The following is a 13,675-nucleotide window of genomic DNA, read 5'->3' as shown; positions in this document are numbered from 1 at the left end:
ATATCACCACGAACCGTGTGATTGAATCGATCGCTCACTGAAGGAACAGACAAGAAGAGAGATGAATTGGTATATGCACGTATTCGAGATCCACAGAGAAAAGTATAATACACATAGGCCTCGAAAATAAGATATGAAAGGTATAATATACACAACAGGCCTCCAAGCCAACCATCTTTTCAGTTCTAAGATCCCAGAAATAACACCAATACGCCTGGTCCAGTCGACTCGATTCGCCCGTCGCTGTGATATGCAATAGTATAGTATAGTCGTCGTCCAACACCGTAATCAAACAAACACGTGATCATCTATCCGCCAGTTTCAAGGTGCCTGGCTGATAACATCATCAGGGGTCTCCTCAAGCCCCTCCGAAGCAGGAGGAGCAGAAGCAGCAGTCCTATCCCTACTGGTCCTATGCACATGCATGAGCACCCTCAGGACACCGGACGGAGTAACGCCCTCGATGCGCCTCGCCATGCCGATACTGACGGGACGGACGCGCTCCAGGGCCTGCTTTTCCTCGATGCTGATGCCCTGAACAGTAGCATAGTCCAAGTCAGCAGGGATAGACAGATTTTCGTCGCGAAGGGATTTCTTGGCTGCGTTTTCCTGGCGGATCACAAAGGGAGCGTAGCGGCCTTCAATGGAGACACGGTTACGGATCTCCGGAGGGAAAGAAGAGGCAGAGTAGACGGTGCCGGTGGGGGACTCGATATGTGGGATGAGGGAGTCAATATCGCTCTCACGGAGACAGAGGAGGTCGAGAGCGGAGCGTTGAGAGGGGTCGATGCGGGCCTTGAAGCCTTTGCGAGCCCAGGCGTAGGAGGACATTTTGGTGTTCTCGAGGAGGGTTTGAAGCTCGTTGATTTGCGCTTCCGTTTCCGTGAAGTGTCGCCAGCGTTTGTCGGAGACGATTCCGGCTTCGCGGGCCATCCGGGTGAGACGGAGGTCGGCGTTATCGGAGCGAGTGGTAATACGGTATTCGCTTCGCGTTGTGAACATGCGATAGGGCTCGGAGACGCCCTTTGTGATGAGGTCGTCGATCATGATGCCGATGAATGCGTCGGACCGACGGAGAGTGAGCGGTTCCCGACCTTGGGCGGATAATCCAGCGTTGGTACCAGCGATGATACCTTGTCCAGCGGCTTCTTCGTAGCCGGTGGTACCGTTGATCTGACCGGCAAGGTAGAGACCGCTGATGAGTTTAGTTTCGAGCGTGGGTCGGAGATTGCGCGGGTCGATGTAGTCGTACTCGACTCCGTAGCCGGGTTGAAGCATGGTCACGTTCTCGAGACCGTGGACCTTTCGCAGCATGGCGTACTGGGCATCAGCGGGAATGGTCATGGAGATGCCGTTAGGGTAGATGACGTCGTTTGGCGCGAAACCCTCTGGCTCGAGCCAGATCAGATGGCGCTTCTTATCGGTGAAGCGGATGATCTTGGACTCGAGCGAAGGACAGTATCTGGGGCCCCTGACGGTCTCGCGGATGTGAATAGTCTTGTCCAGGTTCGCTCGGACAATATCGTGAACGTCGTCATTAGTGTAGGTCATCCAGCAAGTGAGCTGGGCCTCATCGTCCACCTGAACCCCGCCGTTGAGATAGGAGAACGGACTCGGGGGGTGATCACCCTCCTGAACTTCCAGAGGCGCAAAGTTGATCGTCTTTCTATCCAACCGCGGAGGTGTGCCCGTCTTCAAACGACCCAACGTGAACCCGGCATCCCGCAAGGACTTACTGAGTCCGAAGGTAGCAGCTTCACCCATCCGACCAGACGGGTATGCTTCAAGTCCAATATGAATCTCCCCACCCAAGAACGTGCCCGTTGTGATAACCACCTTGCCAGTGGGTATAACCTCGCCAGACTCCAGCCTAACACCAACAATCTTGCCCTGCGCCCCGGGAGTATGCTCGACCCCATCCTTCGACACCACGATATCCGCAACCTTACCCTCGACGATGCTCAATCCTTCCGTCCCCTGCAACTCCTCCTGCATATACTTCTTATACAGATCGCGATCAATCTGAGCACGAGGACCCCAAACAGCTGGGCCTTTGGATCGGTTCAGCGTGCGAAACATAATACCGGCCTTATCGATGATTCGTCCCGCGACTCCATCCATCGCATCAACTTCTCGTATCATAGTACCCTTTCCGATTCCACCGAAACTCGGATTACACGAACAGACACCGATGTTGGATAGCGAGGGCGTGATTAATGCGGTTCGGGCGCCTGAACGAGCAGCCGCGGCACAGGCTTCGGAGCCAGCATGGCCTCCTCCAATGACCACCACATCGTATGCCCTGTGAACAAACAGAATTAGCACCTACCCACCAAAGAAAACCCCGTACAGGATGGAAAAACATACCGCGTCCCATCTGACACTGTCGCCAACCCACGTCTCCTACCAAGCACACTCAGCTGGGATGATCTCGGCTCCAACCCCCAACGAAGAAGGGCGACGGAGCGAGCCCGAAAAGCCATTGCAAACAGATGGCCTAAAGCGTTAAGGGGTGGAAAGGGGAAGGGAGAAGCTAGAAACTGATGCTTCCGCAACCGGACTTCACTACTAAACTAATCCGTAGATTAACCTTTTTGCCCCGGAAAAAAGAACTCATGTCCGCATCACGTGCAGACAAGCAAAAAGCTTAAATCCGGGCCAAACTCCGAAAGGCGGTGAGATGATGTGCTTTGCTGACGTAATGACGAAATGAGCCGAAGTTTTGCATTACAGCCAATCACACGAGGGGCTTATTTCACGGCCCCGCGCTGCTTTATTGGGTTTGGGTGGACTTATATTCGCCGTTGATCCTCGTTCTCGTTGTCATTCTTGTTGACTTGTGTGTGTTTCGTGTGCGTTTACATCTGTTAGAATTGTTGAAAATGAAGGCTTACTGGTACGATAACAAGCCGGTGAGTATCTATACAATCTATCCCGCTTAGCCTTTGCCCCCCCGCCTGCATGGCTTCATTACCCCTCAATTGGTTACCATAATGGCATACTAACATCTTATCACTATCAGGGCGATCAGCGCGAACCCCACGACGACGGTCGTCCCGTCGACGAAGCCTACCTCGCCTCCCTGGGTGTCTTCTACAAGTACTGCCCGAGCATCGAGGACGTCGACGCCCTGGCAGCCGAGCGCGGATACAAGAACCGCGATGAGGTCACCGTGTCCCCCAAGACCATGGGCGATGTGTACGAGGAGAAGGTGAAGATGTTCTTCCACGAACATCTCCACGAGGGCGAGGAAATCCGCTACATCCGGGATGGTGAGGGATACTTTGATGTCCGTGGCAAGGAGGACGAGTGGGTCCGCATTAAGTTGGTGAAGGATGATCTGATTATTCTCCCCGCGGGTATCTACCATCGCTTTACGACGGATGAGAAGAACGTAAGTACATGTGCACTGGGGATGTGGTGTTTTTGATGGGTGCTAACGGGTCTGATTTAGTATGTCAAGGCTATGCGTCTCTTCCAGGAGGAACCCAAGTGGACTCCCTTGAACCGTAGCAACGAACTGGATGAGAACCCGCACCGTGTGTCTTACCTCGGTAGTCTGGGTAAGGCTGCTGTTGCTGCTGTTTAAATAATCCTGGGGGTGGCAATGTAAAGCTTGATGTGATGACTATGTTATATACCATGGCAATGAAATTTTATGACAGCTATTACCCGTTCATGGATGGACTTTGTGTTTGTGTTGGTGCATATGACGACGCTCAATTCCCCTATTTACCTAACTCCGTTCGTTATGTAGGTCGGATACTTTTTCTTCAAGACTCGTAGTTATCTATGGTACACGTAACCAAAGGAAGGTAGCTGGCTCAGCGAGCAGCCGCGCCCGACAACGAGCCAGGCATTTGAAATTGTTCGCTAAGCGCACCTGAACTCTCTTCTCGGATCAAGCTGGGACTGCGCAAGTCCCCTGTCTCGACGTTGTAGCTGCTGGTGCGCGACACACTGTCGAATTGAGGCCGCGAGGCAAGTCCACCGCGGAACCGTAGTCCCTCGGGTTCTCGATCCCCTAAGTGGTGGTCACCAAGATCGGCGGACATGGCACTCCGAGATGCCGCGTTCGAGCCGGTTTCCGAGTCGTCACCGGTGCGGACACCCGTCCGTCCCATGCGCGGCCATAGATCGGGCAGCCCGACTACTTGCACTCGGGGCTCGACCACTCGCTCCTCGAACCACGCGTGCACACGAGCTTCCACTAGCTGAGCCACCTTAGGCACGTCTTGAAGCCTGCTCCGGGAGCCGATGAGGGATCGAACCGAGAGGTCCAGCCGGTAATCCGGAAGGAAGGAGAAAGCAACATTGCTCTTCGGGCTCCCGGTCTTCGGTGGAAGACCGTCGGCTTCCTCGTCGGCCGCACGTGCGTTGGCGTCCCCGGTTGTCTTGCCGCGTGGGTTCCCATCAGCGGTGGGAGGGGATGGGGATGGAGAGGGGGTGTGGAGGGGAGGGGTGGATGCGGGAACAAGAGAGATACATAATGTGCCCGAAAAACGAACAACAGAAACCGACAGTGCCACGGGAAGAATCGCCGAGCATGGCTTAGGATAGTTGAGCAGCAAGGAAGTTTCGATGGCGATCGACAAGTTGTCGTCGCTCAAGTCGACGTCCATCAAGGCCTGGAGTCTCCCACCATCGGAATTGGGGTCATCGACAGCAATGATACGGCAGTTGCTGAAGATGGGGAATTCCTCACCAAGCGAGATATCCGTGACGTTGATTTTGTCTATGAAAGACGGCTTTTTCTCGGGATTGTTGAGAGCCGCATTGAGCGAGCTGAGGATCGACGACGTCGGAGAGTCCTTCAACAAGTACGCTGTCTGTCTGTACTGAGCAATAGTCTGCGCGATCAACACATTGAACCAGTCAAGAGACTCCGGCTGATGCGACGAGTGATGAATCTTATGCCTGCCATGTTTCGAGGGATTTGTAGGAATGGCGCTGTAGTAGGTTTTGCGGAGGATTGAGCGGGTATTCGTCGAGGAAGAAGGCACCGGACGGAGAACATTCGAGTTCGACGGCTTCTCTCTCAATGAACGGTTATTATTTGCCTCATTGGGGTTGATTGTGTAGATAGAATTGGAACGCCGATGGGTAGACGCTCGATGTGAAAGGCCGCGGGAGGGCGGCGGAGGTGCTTCGCCGAAAATGAAGAACTTGATGAAAGCTCCGATCAACAGCACCACGGACAGCTGCCCAAGCAAGAATCCCTGAGTGAAAGATAGGCTAGACTAGTTAGTTAGCCCTCTATCGGAACAACCAAGGGGGATCAGGCCATTAGTGGCATACGAGGATTGAGCCGGAACGGGCACCGTTTCACCTGGTTCGTCACGGTCAGCTTCAGGCAGTCCTTAGCTGAGGGGGAATGGTTCGATCGCACTTTGTTGGAAAGACATTGTCCGCCACAGTTGACCTCAACTTCTGCCCATCGCCCATGGCCACCACTGCTGCGGGATTATATAGAAGGGGAGAATCACGGTGTCTTGGAGAAATGACGAAAGAACCGGAAAATGGCGAACGTCGAGGTTTCCGCTGCGGTGACGCTAAGCGGTGATCGATCCTCCACCGCGGGTCCGACACAACCCAGATCGGATGCAAGAACCGCCCCCCTCCCCAAGCTTGTTTTTTGGGGAGGACACGTTGGATTCTTGCACGTTGCAGGATTCATCTCTGATCTGGAGCTGCCTGGCTGAACAAACCGACATATTGTTCTAATACCACGTCGCCTTACCATTGCTTGTGTGCCGTCTAGACGCTGCATCATCGTCGGCAGCATGCTCATGCTCATGCTCACTCTCCACTGACGCACACCAAAACCATCATTCTACAAGAAACTTCCCACAATGTATACTCTACTCCTTATACAGCTCCTGATTTCCCTCCTCGTCTTCCCACACGCTGCTCTCTCCGACCGCCCCCCAGGCAAAGACGCCATCCTCCTCTCGCGCGTCCGTTCACTCACCCTCCGCGGAAATCGTCTCACCACTTCAAGACGAGTATCTCCAATCCCGCAGTTAAAATGCACCGGCCCGTCCAAGCGCATCTGCAATATGTACGAGATCGACACAATGCGATGCACAAACGAAGGCTACGACTACGATGAAGAAGACGTCCAGTGGACCTGCACTGCATCACTCCCACGAGAGTTCAAGCTCGGGGCTACGGACGTTATTTGTGAGGGATACCGGAATGCCGACGACAAGTGGATATTGAAAGGGAGTTGTGGAGTCGAGTATCGCCTACTGCTGACGGAAGCCGGGGAGGAGAAATTTGGACACTTGCGCAATGAGAGATCAAGCTCTTCAAATGATGAGCTTGGCCCCGTAGGCAAAGTGATCTTCTTTGGGTTTATGATCGCAGTTTTTGTGTTCATTTTGGCAGCGTTTTTCAATGAGTGTTGTGGGTCGGGGGCGAATCGGCCACAGCGACGACGACGTGGTGGTGGTGGTTACGGGGATGATGGGCCTCCGCCTCCGTACTCAGCCTCGCCGCCTCCTTATACTCCTTCTTCGGACCCTAATGAGCGCTGGAGACCCGGGTTTTGGACGGGTGCGTTGGGTGGTGGGGCGGCTGGTTATGCGCTGGGAAGAAGAAGCGCTGGGAATCGGTCTAGTTCGTCATCTACATGGAGCCGGTCCTCCTCGTCCAGAAGATATGATGACCCTGGCGAGGGTAGCTCAGGATCGCGCACTCCGCGCTTCTCCAGCACCGCCACAAGTACCGGGTTTGGCTCAACACGCCGCAGGTAATAGCTATAAAGGAGCAGAGACGCGAAACGGCAGTCGATGCCTTGGGGAGTATGCGGTAGCTATAAGCCTTTGATTCTTTCGATACTCTCGTTGTAATGACCGAGCACTAAGATACACGTAGACCAAATCGTCGGGAAATCCTCATTATGCCAGCCGCCACGGTGCAGCAAGCAAATAGAGTAAACAAACAGACATTCATCATCACCGGGGGACAAAAGAAAGACGAACAGGAACCCAAGTAAACTCCTGCGCCAGGCAGTACAACTGGTCTGGATTGCAACGCCAAAAACACCTGTATCCCCGCATGGTATTGAAATCGGCCGTAAAACTGAATTTATCGATCCTGTGTACTCAAGGTATATCATCAATGGTGCCCAAAACTTCTTCAGTGCCACCGGCCATGGCTTTCATGGCTTGTTTTCTGTTGTTCCGCTTCGCTTTGACAGGCACGTCGTTGCCCTGAGTGCCGTCGGCACCACCGGCCGCACCGTCTGGATTACGAAGCATCTCTTCCTGCGCTTCCTTCTCTTTGGCGTGCTGAGCCTCAATTCGCTTCCGCTCCTCGTCTAACTCCTGTTGGATTAACCTGGGGTCGTCGTAGACAGTGTTGGTCATCTCCGAGTAGGTACTGATGTCGATGGTCTCGCGCGGGCCCAGCAGTGTTTCTTTGATACGCTGGGGGTCACGACGTTCTTCGTTGTTGAACTTGAGCTTGATCTGGCGCCGGGAACGGCCCGGGAACAACTTGCTGATCATCATGAAATCTGTACCAAACATGCGCAAGCCCCGGTAGAAAAGGTCGGTCATTTCCTCGTCCCAGGACTCAGTCTTGGAGCGTTTTCCATATGTCGCCTGATTGATCTTCCGAGTAAACGAGTTTTCAATTACATCCTCAAGTTCCCCAGCATTCCTTGCGGCATCGGCATGGCGATCCACCTGCAATGAAGCAGTATCGAGCACAATCTCTCCGTTAACAATCCTCATCACTGGTCCAGCCTGGCCCTTGTTGTCTGGGTTCTCATCCCGGTCTTCCGCGGGAGACGCGTCGTTCCCGTTCTCTTTCACCGGTGCCTCGGTATCACCTTCCTGCTGCGCTTTTTGCTTACGCTCCTGTTCAGCCTGTTCCATGTTGCGCAGCTCAGTCTCTCGCTTGGACATTTTACCCGTGCGCAAATCCTTGCACAGCTCCGACATCTTGACCATTGCGGGGGCGATCTCGACGGATTCGGCGCCTTCGGGGGTCGGCTCGCGCTTCTTGCGTGTCCGAGGCTTTCTTTCCTTCTTCTTTGTCGCATTTTCCCCATTGACATCCTTCACTGATCTTCGTCTAGCCCTCGTTGTCTTTCGACCTTGTTCGGCAGTAGTAACCTGCGAGTCGGCTCTAGGGCGCGCATCTGCAGTTCCCTCGCTATCAGTAAGTGCCGCCTGCGTTGCTGGAGGAGTAACGAGTTGGGGGTTGGCGTCTAAATATGCAATGGATTCGGTTGTGCGCGTGATTGTAGCAGGAAGAGGAGGAGGAGCAGCAGCAGAAGGAGCGGAAACGGTGGTGACAGCATCGGTGGTGATGGTGGTGGATTCTCCAGTGGTCTTGGGACGTTTGGATGGACGAATCACTGTCGCGTCATTATCGGGGCGGGATATCTGTGTCTCGGGCGCAGCGGTCGGAGTATCACTCGCAGGAGCCTGTATCTGCTCGACTTGGGGTTCCGGTGCGGTAAGTGTAGGCGGGGTAGGTTCATGTTCTATGGTTCCCGGGGAGACTGCAGTCACCGAAGCCTTGCGCTTAGGGCGAGGGATTGGAATGGCTGTCGCAGACTGAGGTACAATGACATTTTCCTTGGGAGAAACTGTTGGCTCGTCCGGAACTGAAGGCTGAGTGGGAACGGAGGGTTGAACAGCGGGGGCTGGTGGACCTGGTTCGGGAGTTGCTGTCTCTGTCGGAGGTTGGGGAGTCTGAGAAGCAGATGGCTGGGAAGCTACACTGGGTCTTCTCGGGGGAGCGGGAGCTGGAGGACGGCGAGCGGGCGCCTTGGGGGCAAATTTCTTGCCCGACTTATCTGCAGAGGAGGCATGGTTAGCAGTTGAAGGTATATAAGGCGGGACGGGACACGGGAAGAGGGGAGACAAAGAACGTACTAATGGCCGAACTGGAAAAGGACTTCATTCTGCATGCCGGTCATCGCTGAAGCGAAAGGTAAGGGAGGGATGAAATGAGGAAGGGGGGAATATAGGGGGAAATGATGATGATGATGGAGAGATGGTGATTAGTTGGTGGTGGTAGAAGAAGGGACCGGGAGTAATAAACCAGCAAAAAGTCTAGATTGGCGGGCGAAAAGAGCTGAACCTGAACCTGAACTCCTGGGGAAAGTGGGCGCGGTCACGTGGGAGGCGCGAAGGGACGCTAAACTGGCAGGCCGAAAATCCTCCTGGCTTCTTCCTGCCTGGGAGACTTTGCTTATCTCAACTCATTCCCTCTCCATCCCCCTCTTCCACCTCGTCCTCGCTTCCCCCCTTCCACCCACCATTTCTTCCACCACAACCACCCCCCGTCACCTCTTTCACGGTCGGAGATTGTTACGGTCCCTGCTTTCGGCCCGTTGCTGCTCAGTGGTGACGGCCTCTTCTGACGTATGCCTCTTTAGCCACTGATGCCGGCCGCCGAAGCATCCCCCGTCGCATCTTCCGATTCCGGTTTTGTCATGATGGAAGACCGGAAGAGAGCCGCTGCCTACGACCATAATGATTCTGCTCCACCGTTGAAGAAGCAGGCGACTTCGGTCAATGGTGGTAGCAAACCCCATCCCGATGCTGATATGCCCTGGAAAGATGACCTGGAGGTAAGTCCCCGATCTGCCCACGTGGGTGCCAACTTATCCCAAGGGTTCCCCTAGACAGGATTGGAACGCCCAAAGTCGACTCTATCGCTGCCCTCCAGGTGACATACTGACCTCTTTTCGTCGCAGCGTTTCCAAAAAGACGCAATATGGCGCCAGATGCAGGAGTACAAACGTGAGAAGGTGTCGCTCGAGGCCAAGCTGAAGGAGATGTCCAAAGCCACCGCCTACCACAATGACCATCTCCGTATCATAGACACCTGGTACAAGCAAGTGAGTAGATCATTGTATTTTGCTCATCCCGTGCAGATTATCTGACAACCGACAGTTGGTCGACGAGGTCAAATTGCTCATGGGTGCTGCCGAAGAGGATGCCAAGGGTGGGTCCCACTCATGCCGGCCGACGGTTTACATGGAAACGCTAAACAAATTCCCAGAACACCCGGCTTTCCAAAGCAGCCTGCTGTTCGATGATGTCGATAAATTCGAGAAGCACTTAAAGTCCCGTTCGGAGGATATCCGCCAGGTCATCTCTAGCTTACTGTCCAAATCCCCCAGGACCACGCCCGAAGCTTCAGAGTTACAGACTCAGCTCGCCAAAAAGCTGGCTGAGGAGAAAGCCACCATCGCAGAATTAGAGAAAGCTCTTTCTGAAAAACAGCAACTCGAAGAAAGTTTAGAAGAAGCCTCTCTGCGGTACATGGTAGCCGAGAAGAAGCTCGATCGTGCACGGAGCTTGACGGTTGCCAAATTAGAGAAGCAGTACATTTTAGGAGCCCAACGCCCCGGCGGCGATAGTGCGTCTGCACCCAAGGAAGAGCCTTCCGCGTCCAACGGCGCGACCCCTAGCGGCGAGCGGAGTCCCGCTTTGGAAGAAGCCCACAGCAAACTCGTGGCCGTGTCTGAAAAGCAGAAGGAACAGCTTCAGAAATTGGAGAGTGAGAATGCAAAATTACTGACTCAAATAACGGATCTAAATATCAAGGTACGCCTACCCGGTTGGGCCAGCTAGACTCGCACAGTGCTAATGTGAGATGAGCAGCATTCACGACTTACGGACGATGACTACGCGCACACGGACTTGTTCAAGCAATTGAAATCCCAGTACGATGATGTTGTTACTCGAATCAACCATTTAGAAGCGACCAATGTGCAACTACGAGAAGAAGCGGCAAAATATCGATCGGAGCGAACCGCCTATCGCAACCAGGTTGATGAAGAGGCACAAAATGCGATCGCTGAGAAGGAGGCGCAATTAATGCGGGCGGAAACAGATTTGGCACGGATACGCAACGCGCGCGACGAACTTTTGGCGGACCAGCAAATGCGCAAGGCTGCGCAAGAGCAGGAGAAAACCGCGGCTACAAAGGTGCAAGAACTTGCAGATGCTGGACAGGCTCGGATTACGGCGCTAGAGTCCGAGGTTCAAAGGTTGCGTATGGAATTAGATAAGGAGAAGAGCACGTCAAAGAGCGTCGATGAGATCCCGATCGAAGAATTGCGTACTAAGTTCAGCAACCTGGAACGTCAGTTTTCGATGCTTAATACCGAACTATCCTCGATGCAGGTCGCCTGCAAGAAGTACTCGTCCTTGGCGTCACAGAAAGTTACCGATTTCAGCGCCTTGGAGGAGAAGGTCGCCCGACTTATCGCGGAGAAGTCCAAGGCCGATCAGAAGTATTTTGCTGCAATGAAGAGCAAGGAGGCCAGGGAACTGGAGGTTCGCACATTACGCATGCAAAATTCGAAGACTTCGGACATCGTGTCGCAGCTGAAGGAATCCGAGGCAGCTACCCGTTCTTTGCTTGCCAACATGGAAAAGCAGGTCAGCGAGACCAAGGAAGCGTTGAATCTGATGATGAACAAGAATTACGCCGCTCAGCAACAGGTCACGGAGAAGAACATCACAATCGAGGGCTTGAACCGGCAGGTGGCCGAACTCAAGGCGTTATCAGCTTCCAAGGATTCGACATTGGCTAGCGCCTCGAGTGCTTGTCGCCAAGCGGAAACAGAGGTAGAGGGCCTGAAGGTGACCCTGGCGGATACCAAGAAGAGCCTGGAGAACTGGAAGAATAAGAGCCTCGGGAACTCCTCGTCTGAATATGAAATGCTGAGGGTATGTTTATATTCTCTCTCCATTACCGTGGTTTTGCCATATCGGATCATTCTCGCTAACGTACCCTATAGACTCTGGCACTCTGCACTGTGTGTCGCCGCAACTTCAAGAACACGGCCATCAAGACCTGTGGTCACGTGTTCTGCAAAGAATGCGTGGAGGAGCGCCTCACATCTCGGTCCCGAAAGTGTCCCAACTGCAACAAGTCCTTCGGCAACAACGATTACATGCATATCACACTGTGATTCGTTCAGAACCCACCCTCCTGGGTCCATACCCTCAACTTCGTGTATCATAGTCTCCTCTTTCTTCCCTTCTTGCCTTTCTCGCCTTCCCCTTTTCACTCACCTACGTCACTTTATTACGGCTTGATTTTTGATTTACCCATTGCGCTCCATAATCATGGAAAAAGGCTCATGGTGCGGTGTTTTACTGTGGTTTAGCAGGACAGGATATCAGAGGGCCGGCGTTCGATCTAAATCTGTTCCTATTGATCGGATATTTTCTTTGCATAGTGGCCGGGTTGTTTGGTCTTCGGGTTACCGGTTTCTTTTTTTATTTGTTTCTTTTTAATTCTTCTTTCTATCTTCGTTTCTCTTTTCTGCCTCTTATTTCTTTTCTTTTCTTTTTCTTTTCCCTTTTCTTCTCATTACCCTCCGGTCCAGAGGAGTTGTTTTTGGATACCCACGTCAGTGTTCGAGCGGCACCTGGGTGGGACAGTACGGTGCATGTTGTAGGATTAAATAGGAAGTCACGGCGGAGAGAAAGATGATGAATGCAGCTATATTCATACAAGAATGTCACCTTTGACGAGAAGAGACACGAGACAGCTATCGTGGTGATCTATGCATTATGAGTTAAAGATTCTACTATATAGAAGTTCATGTCGTCCCACCCAAAGATCGAGGGGTGGGACGATTTGTCCTGCATCTTCGACGGGAGTATCCCACTCCCGTTCTATGCGTTGAGTGATCATGTTTTGTAGGCCCTTGCTGGCCAGAATGTTCTGGGCCTGATACGGGCCCATGACGGACGCACGGACAGCAGCGCTAAGGACTGCCTTTGCATGGTTCAACATAAAGACATAGGCAGTCTGGTGGGCGTCCATGCCCATGGCCAGACACACCACCCCCCATAATGGCGCAAAGTGACCTTTGGGCCCTAGTTCATCAGTACCCAACGAGGACTTCAATATCTCGGAGAATTCCTCGACCACCTTCACAGCCTCGGCAGTGTTGGGGTTAGCGTGGAATGGGTTGAACGCATACGTTTTCCGGAAAGCGCGCTCCCAGACCCCGAGCAATGCCCGCCCTTGGGCGAGACTCGCCCGCTGGGCAACTATGCAGGGGGTGGACGCATCGAGGTCATTGTCCAGGGTCTCCAGGTCTTCTGGGCGTCTGTATCCTGCCAGAACGTATGGAAGTGAGGTACTTGCCATTGAAGCGATCGAGAGCTTCAGGAAGCGCTGGAAGGATGCAATCGGCGTCACCGAGCGAGGAAGGGGTTTGTTGTGCGCCAAATACGACTCGAGACCGCTGGAGTAGGCAAACGAGCCCAAGGGGAGGGCTGAATCCGACAGGAGGAGCAGTGCATGACTAGGCACTATTCCTGTAGCATCTGGAGCGTAAGAATTGACGGTTAGTATCTTGTAGATAGGGGGTGGAAGAAGAGGTGTACGGGGAAGACGTCCGGGGGGCAAACACACCCTCCGGTACCGGTAGATATGAACCCCCGCCCTTGTGCGACGCAGAGGCCGACGCTAGACGAGCACGTGCATTGCGCAGACGGTCCTCGAGATCCACGATCTCTTGCTCGATATCCTGCACGTTGATCTTCACTGTCATTTGCCCTCACCAAACAAGTTAAGGCGGCCGGTACATGGCGGTGATGAAGAAAGGGAGACCCGCGGGAGGAACATTCGCCTTTAAATACTATTATTAGTTTTATCCGGTCGGCTGTCTTCCTTA

General features: G+C 53.5%; 6 protein-coding genes across 6 annotated transcripts; 2 read left to right on the top strand and 4 right to left on the bottom strand.

Moving 5' to 3' along the window:
• Positions 1–49: 49 nt before the first annotated feature.
• Positions 50–2,550, bottom strand: BDQ94DRAFT_136307 (tRNA modification protein MTO1). The gene is made up of 2 exons (XM_026764833.1): positions 2,368–2,550; positions 50–2,302 (listed from the first exon to the last, which is right to left on the bottom strand). The coding sequence occupies exons 1-2, from the start codon at positions 2,481–2,483 to the stop codon at positions 322–324; spliced, it is 2,097 nt and encodes a 698-aa protein (XP_026630397.1). The 5' UTR covers positions 2,484–2,550; the 3' UTR covers positions 50–321.
• Positions 2,551–2,780: 230 nt separating this feature from the next.
• Positions 2,781–3,669, top strand: BDQ94DRAFT_136306 (acireductone dioxygenase (Ni2+-requiring)). Its single transcript, XM_026764832.1, has 3 exons — positions 2,781–2,912; positions 3,023–3,394; positions 3,455–3,669. Exons 1-3 carry the CDS (start codon positions 2,883–2,885, stop codon positions 3,587–3,589), a joined length of 537 nt encoding a protein of 178 aa, XP_026630396.1. The 5' UTR covers positions 2,781–2,882; the 3' UTR covers positions 3,590–3,669.
• A 65-nt stretch (positions 3,670–3,734) lies between these two features.
• Positions 3,735–5,628, bottom strand: mmm1 (ERMES complex subunit MMM1). Its single transcript, XM_026776788.1, has 3 exons — positions 5,390–5,628; positions 5,299–5,329; positions 3,735–5,235 (listed from the first exon to the last, which is right to left on the bottom strand). The coding sequence occupies exons 1-3, from the start codon at positions 5,403–5,405 to the stop codon at positions 3,825–3,827; spliced, it is 1,458 nt and encodes a 485-aa protein (XP_026630395.1). The 5' UTR covers positions 5,406–5,628; the 3' UTR covers positions 3,735–3,824.
• Positions 5,629–6,933, top strand: BDQ94DRAFT_89499 (DUF1183 domain protein). The gene has a single exon (XM_026776787.1). It carries the CDS (start codon positions 5,853–5,855, stop codon positions 6,756–6,758), a length of 906 nt encoding a protein of 301 aa, XP_026630394.1. The 5' UTR covers positions 5,629–5,852; the 3' UTR covers positions 6,759–6,933.
• Positions 6,934–9,126, bottom strand: BDQ94DRAFT_89493 (transcription factor TFIIIB subunit BDP1). Its single transcript, XM_026776786.1, has 2 exons — positions 8,895–9,126; positions 6,934–8,815 (listed from the first exon to the last, which is right to left on the bottom strand). Exons 1-2 carry the CDS (start codon positions 8,920–8,922, stop codon positions 7,110–7,112), a joined length of 1,734 nt encoding a protein of 577 aa, XP_026630393.1. The 5' UTR covers positions 8,923–9,126; the 3' UTR covers positions 6,934–7,109.
• A 3,432-nt stretch (positions 9,127–12,558) lies between these two features.
• On the bottom strand, positions 12,559–13,552 carry BDQ94DRAFT_166575 (urease accessory protein UreF; the record flags this gene model as incomplete). The annotated part of the gene is made up of 2 exons (XM_026770581.1): positions 12,559–13,325; positions 13,414–13,552. The coding sequence occupies 2 exons, from the start codon at positions 13,550–13,552 to the stop codon at positions 12,559–12,561; spliced, it is 906 nt and encodes a 301-aa protein (XP_026630392.1).
• Between the last annotated feature and the right edge of the window lie 123 nt (positions 13,553–13,675).

This window comes from Aspergillus welwitschiae (genome assembly GCF_003344945.1).
Source record: "Aspergillus welwitschiae strain CBS 139.54b unplaced genomic scaffold BDQ94scaffold_4, whole genome shotgun sequence".
Lineage (NCBI taxonomy): Eukaryota > Fungi > Ascomycota > Eurotiomycetes > Eurotiales > Aspergillaceae > Aspergillus > Aspergillus welwitschiae.
The sequence above is the reverse complement of the archived record's forward strand: the minus strand, read 5'-3'. Positions and strand labels throughout refer to the sequence as shown.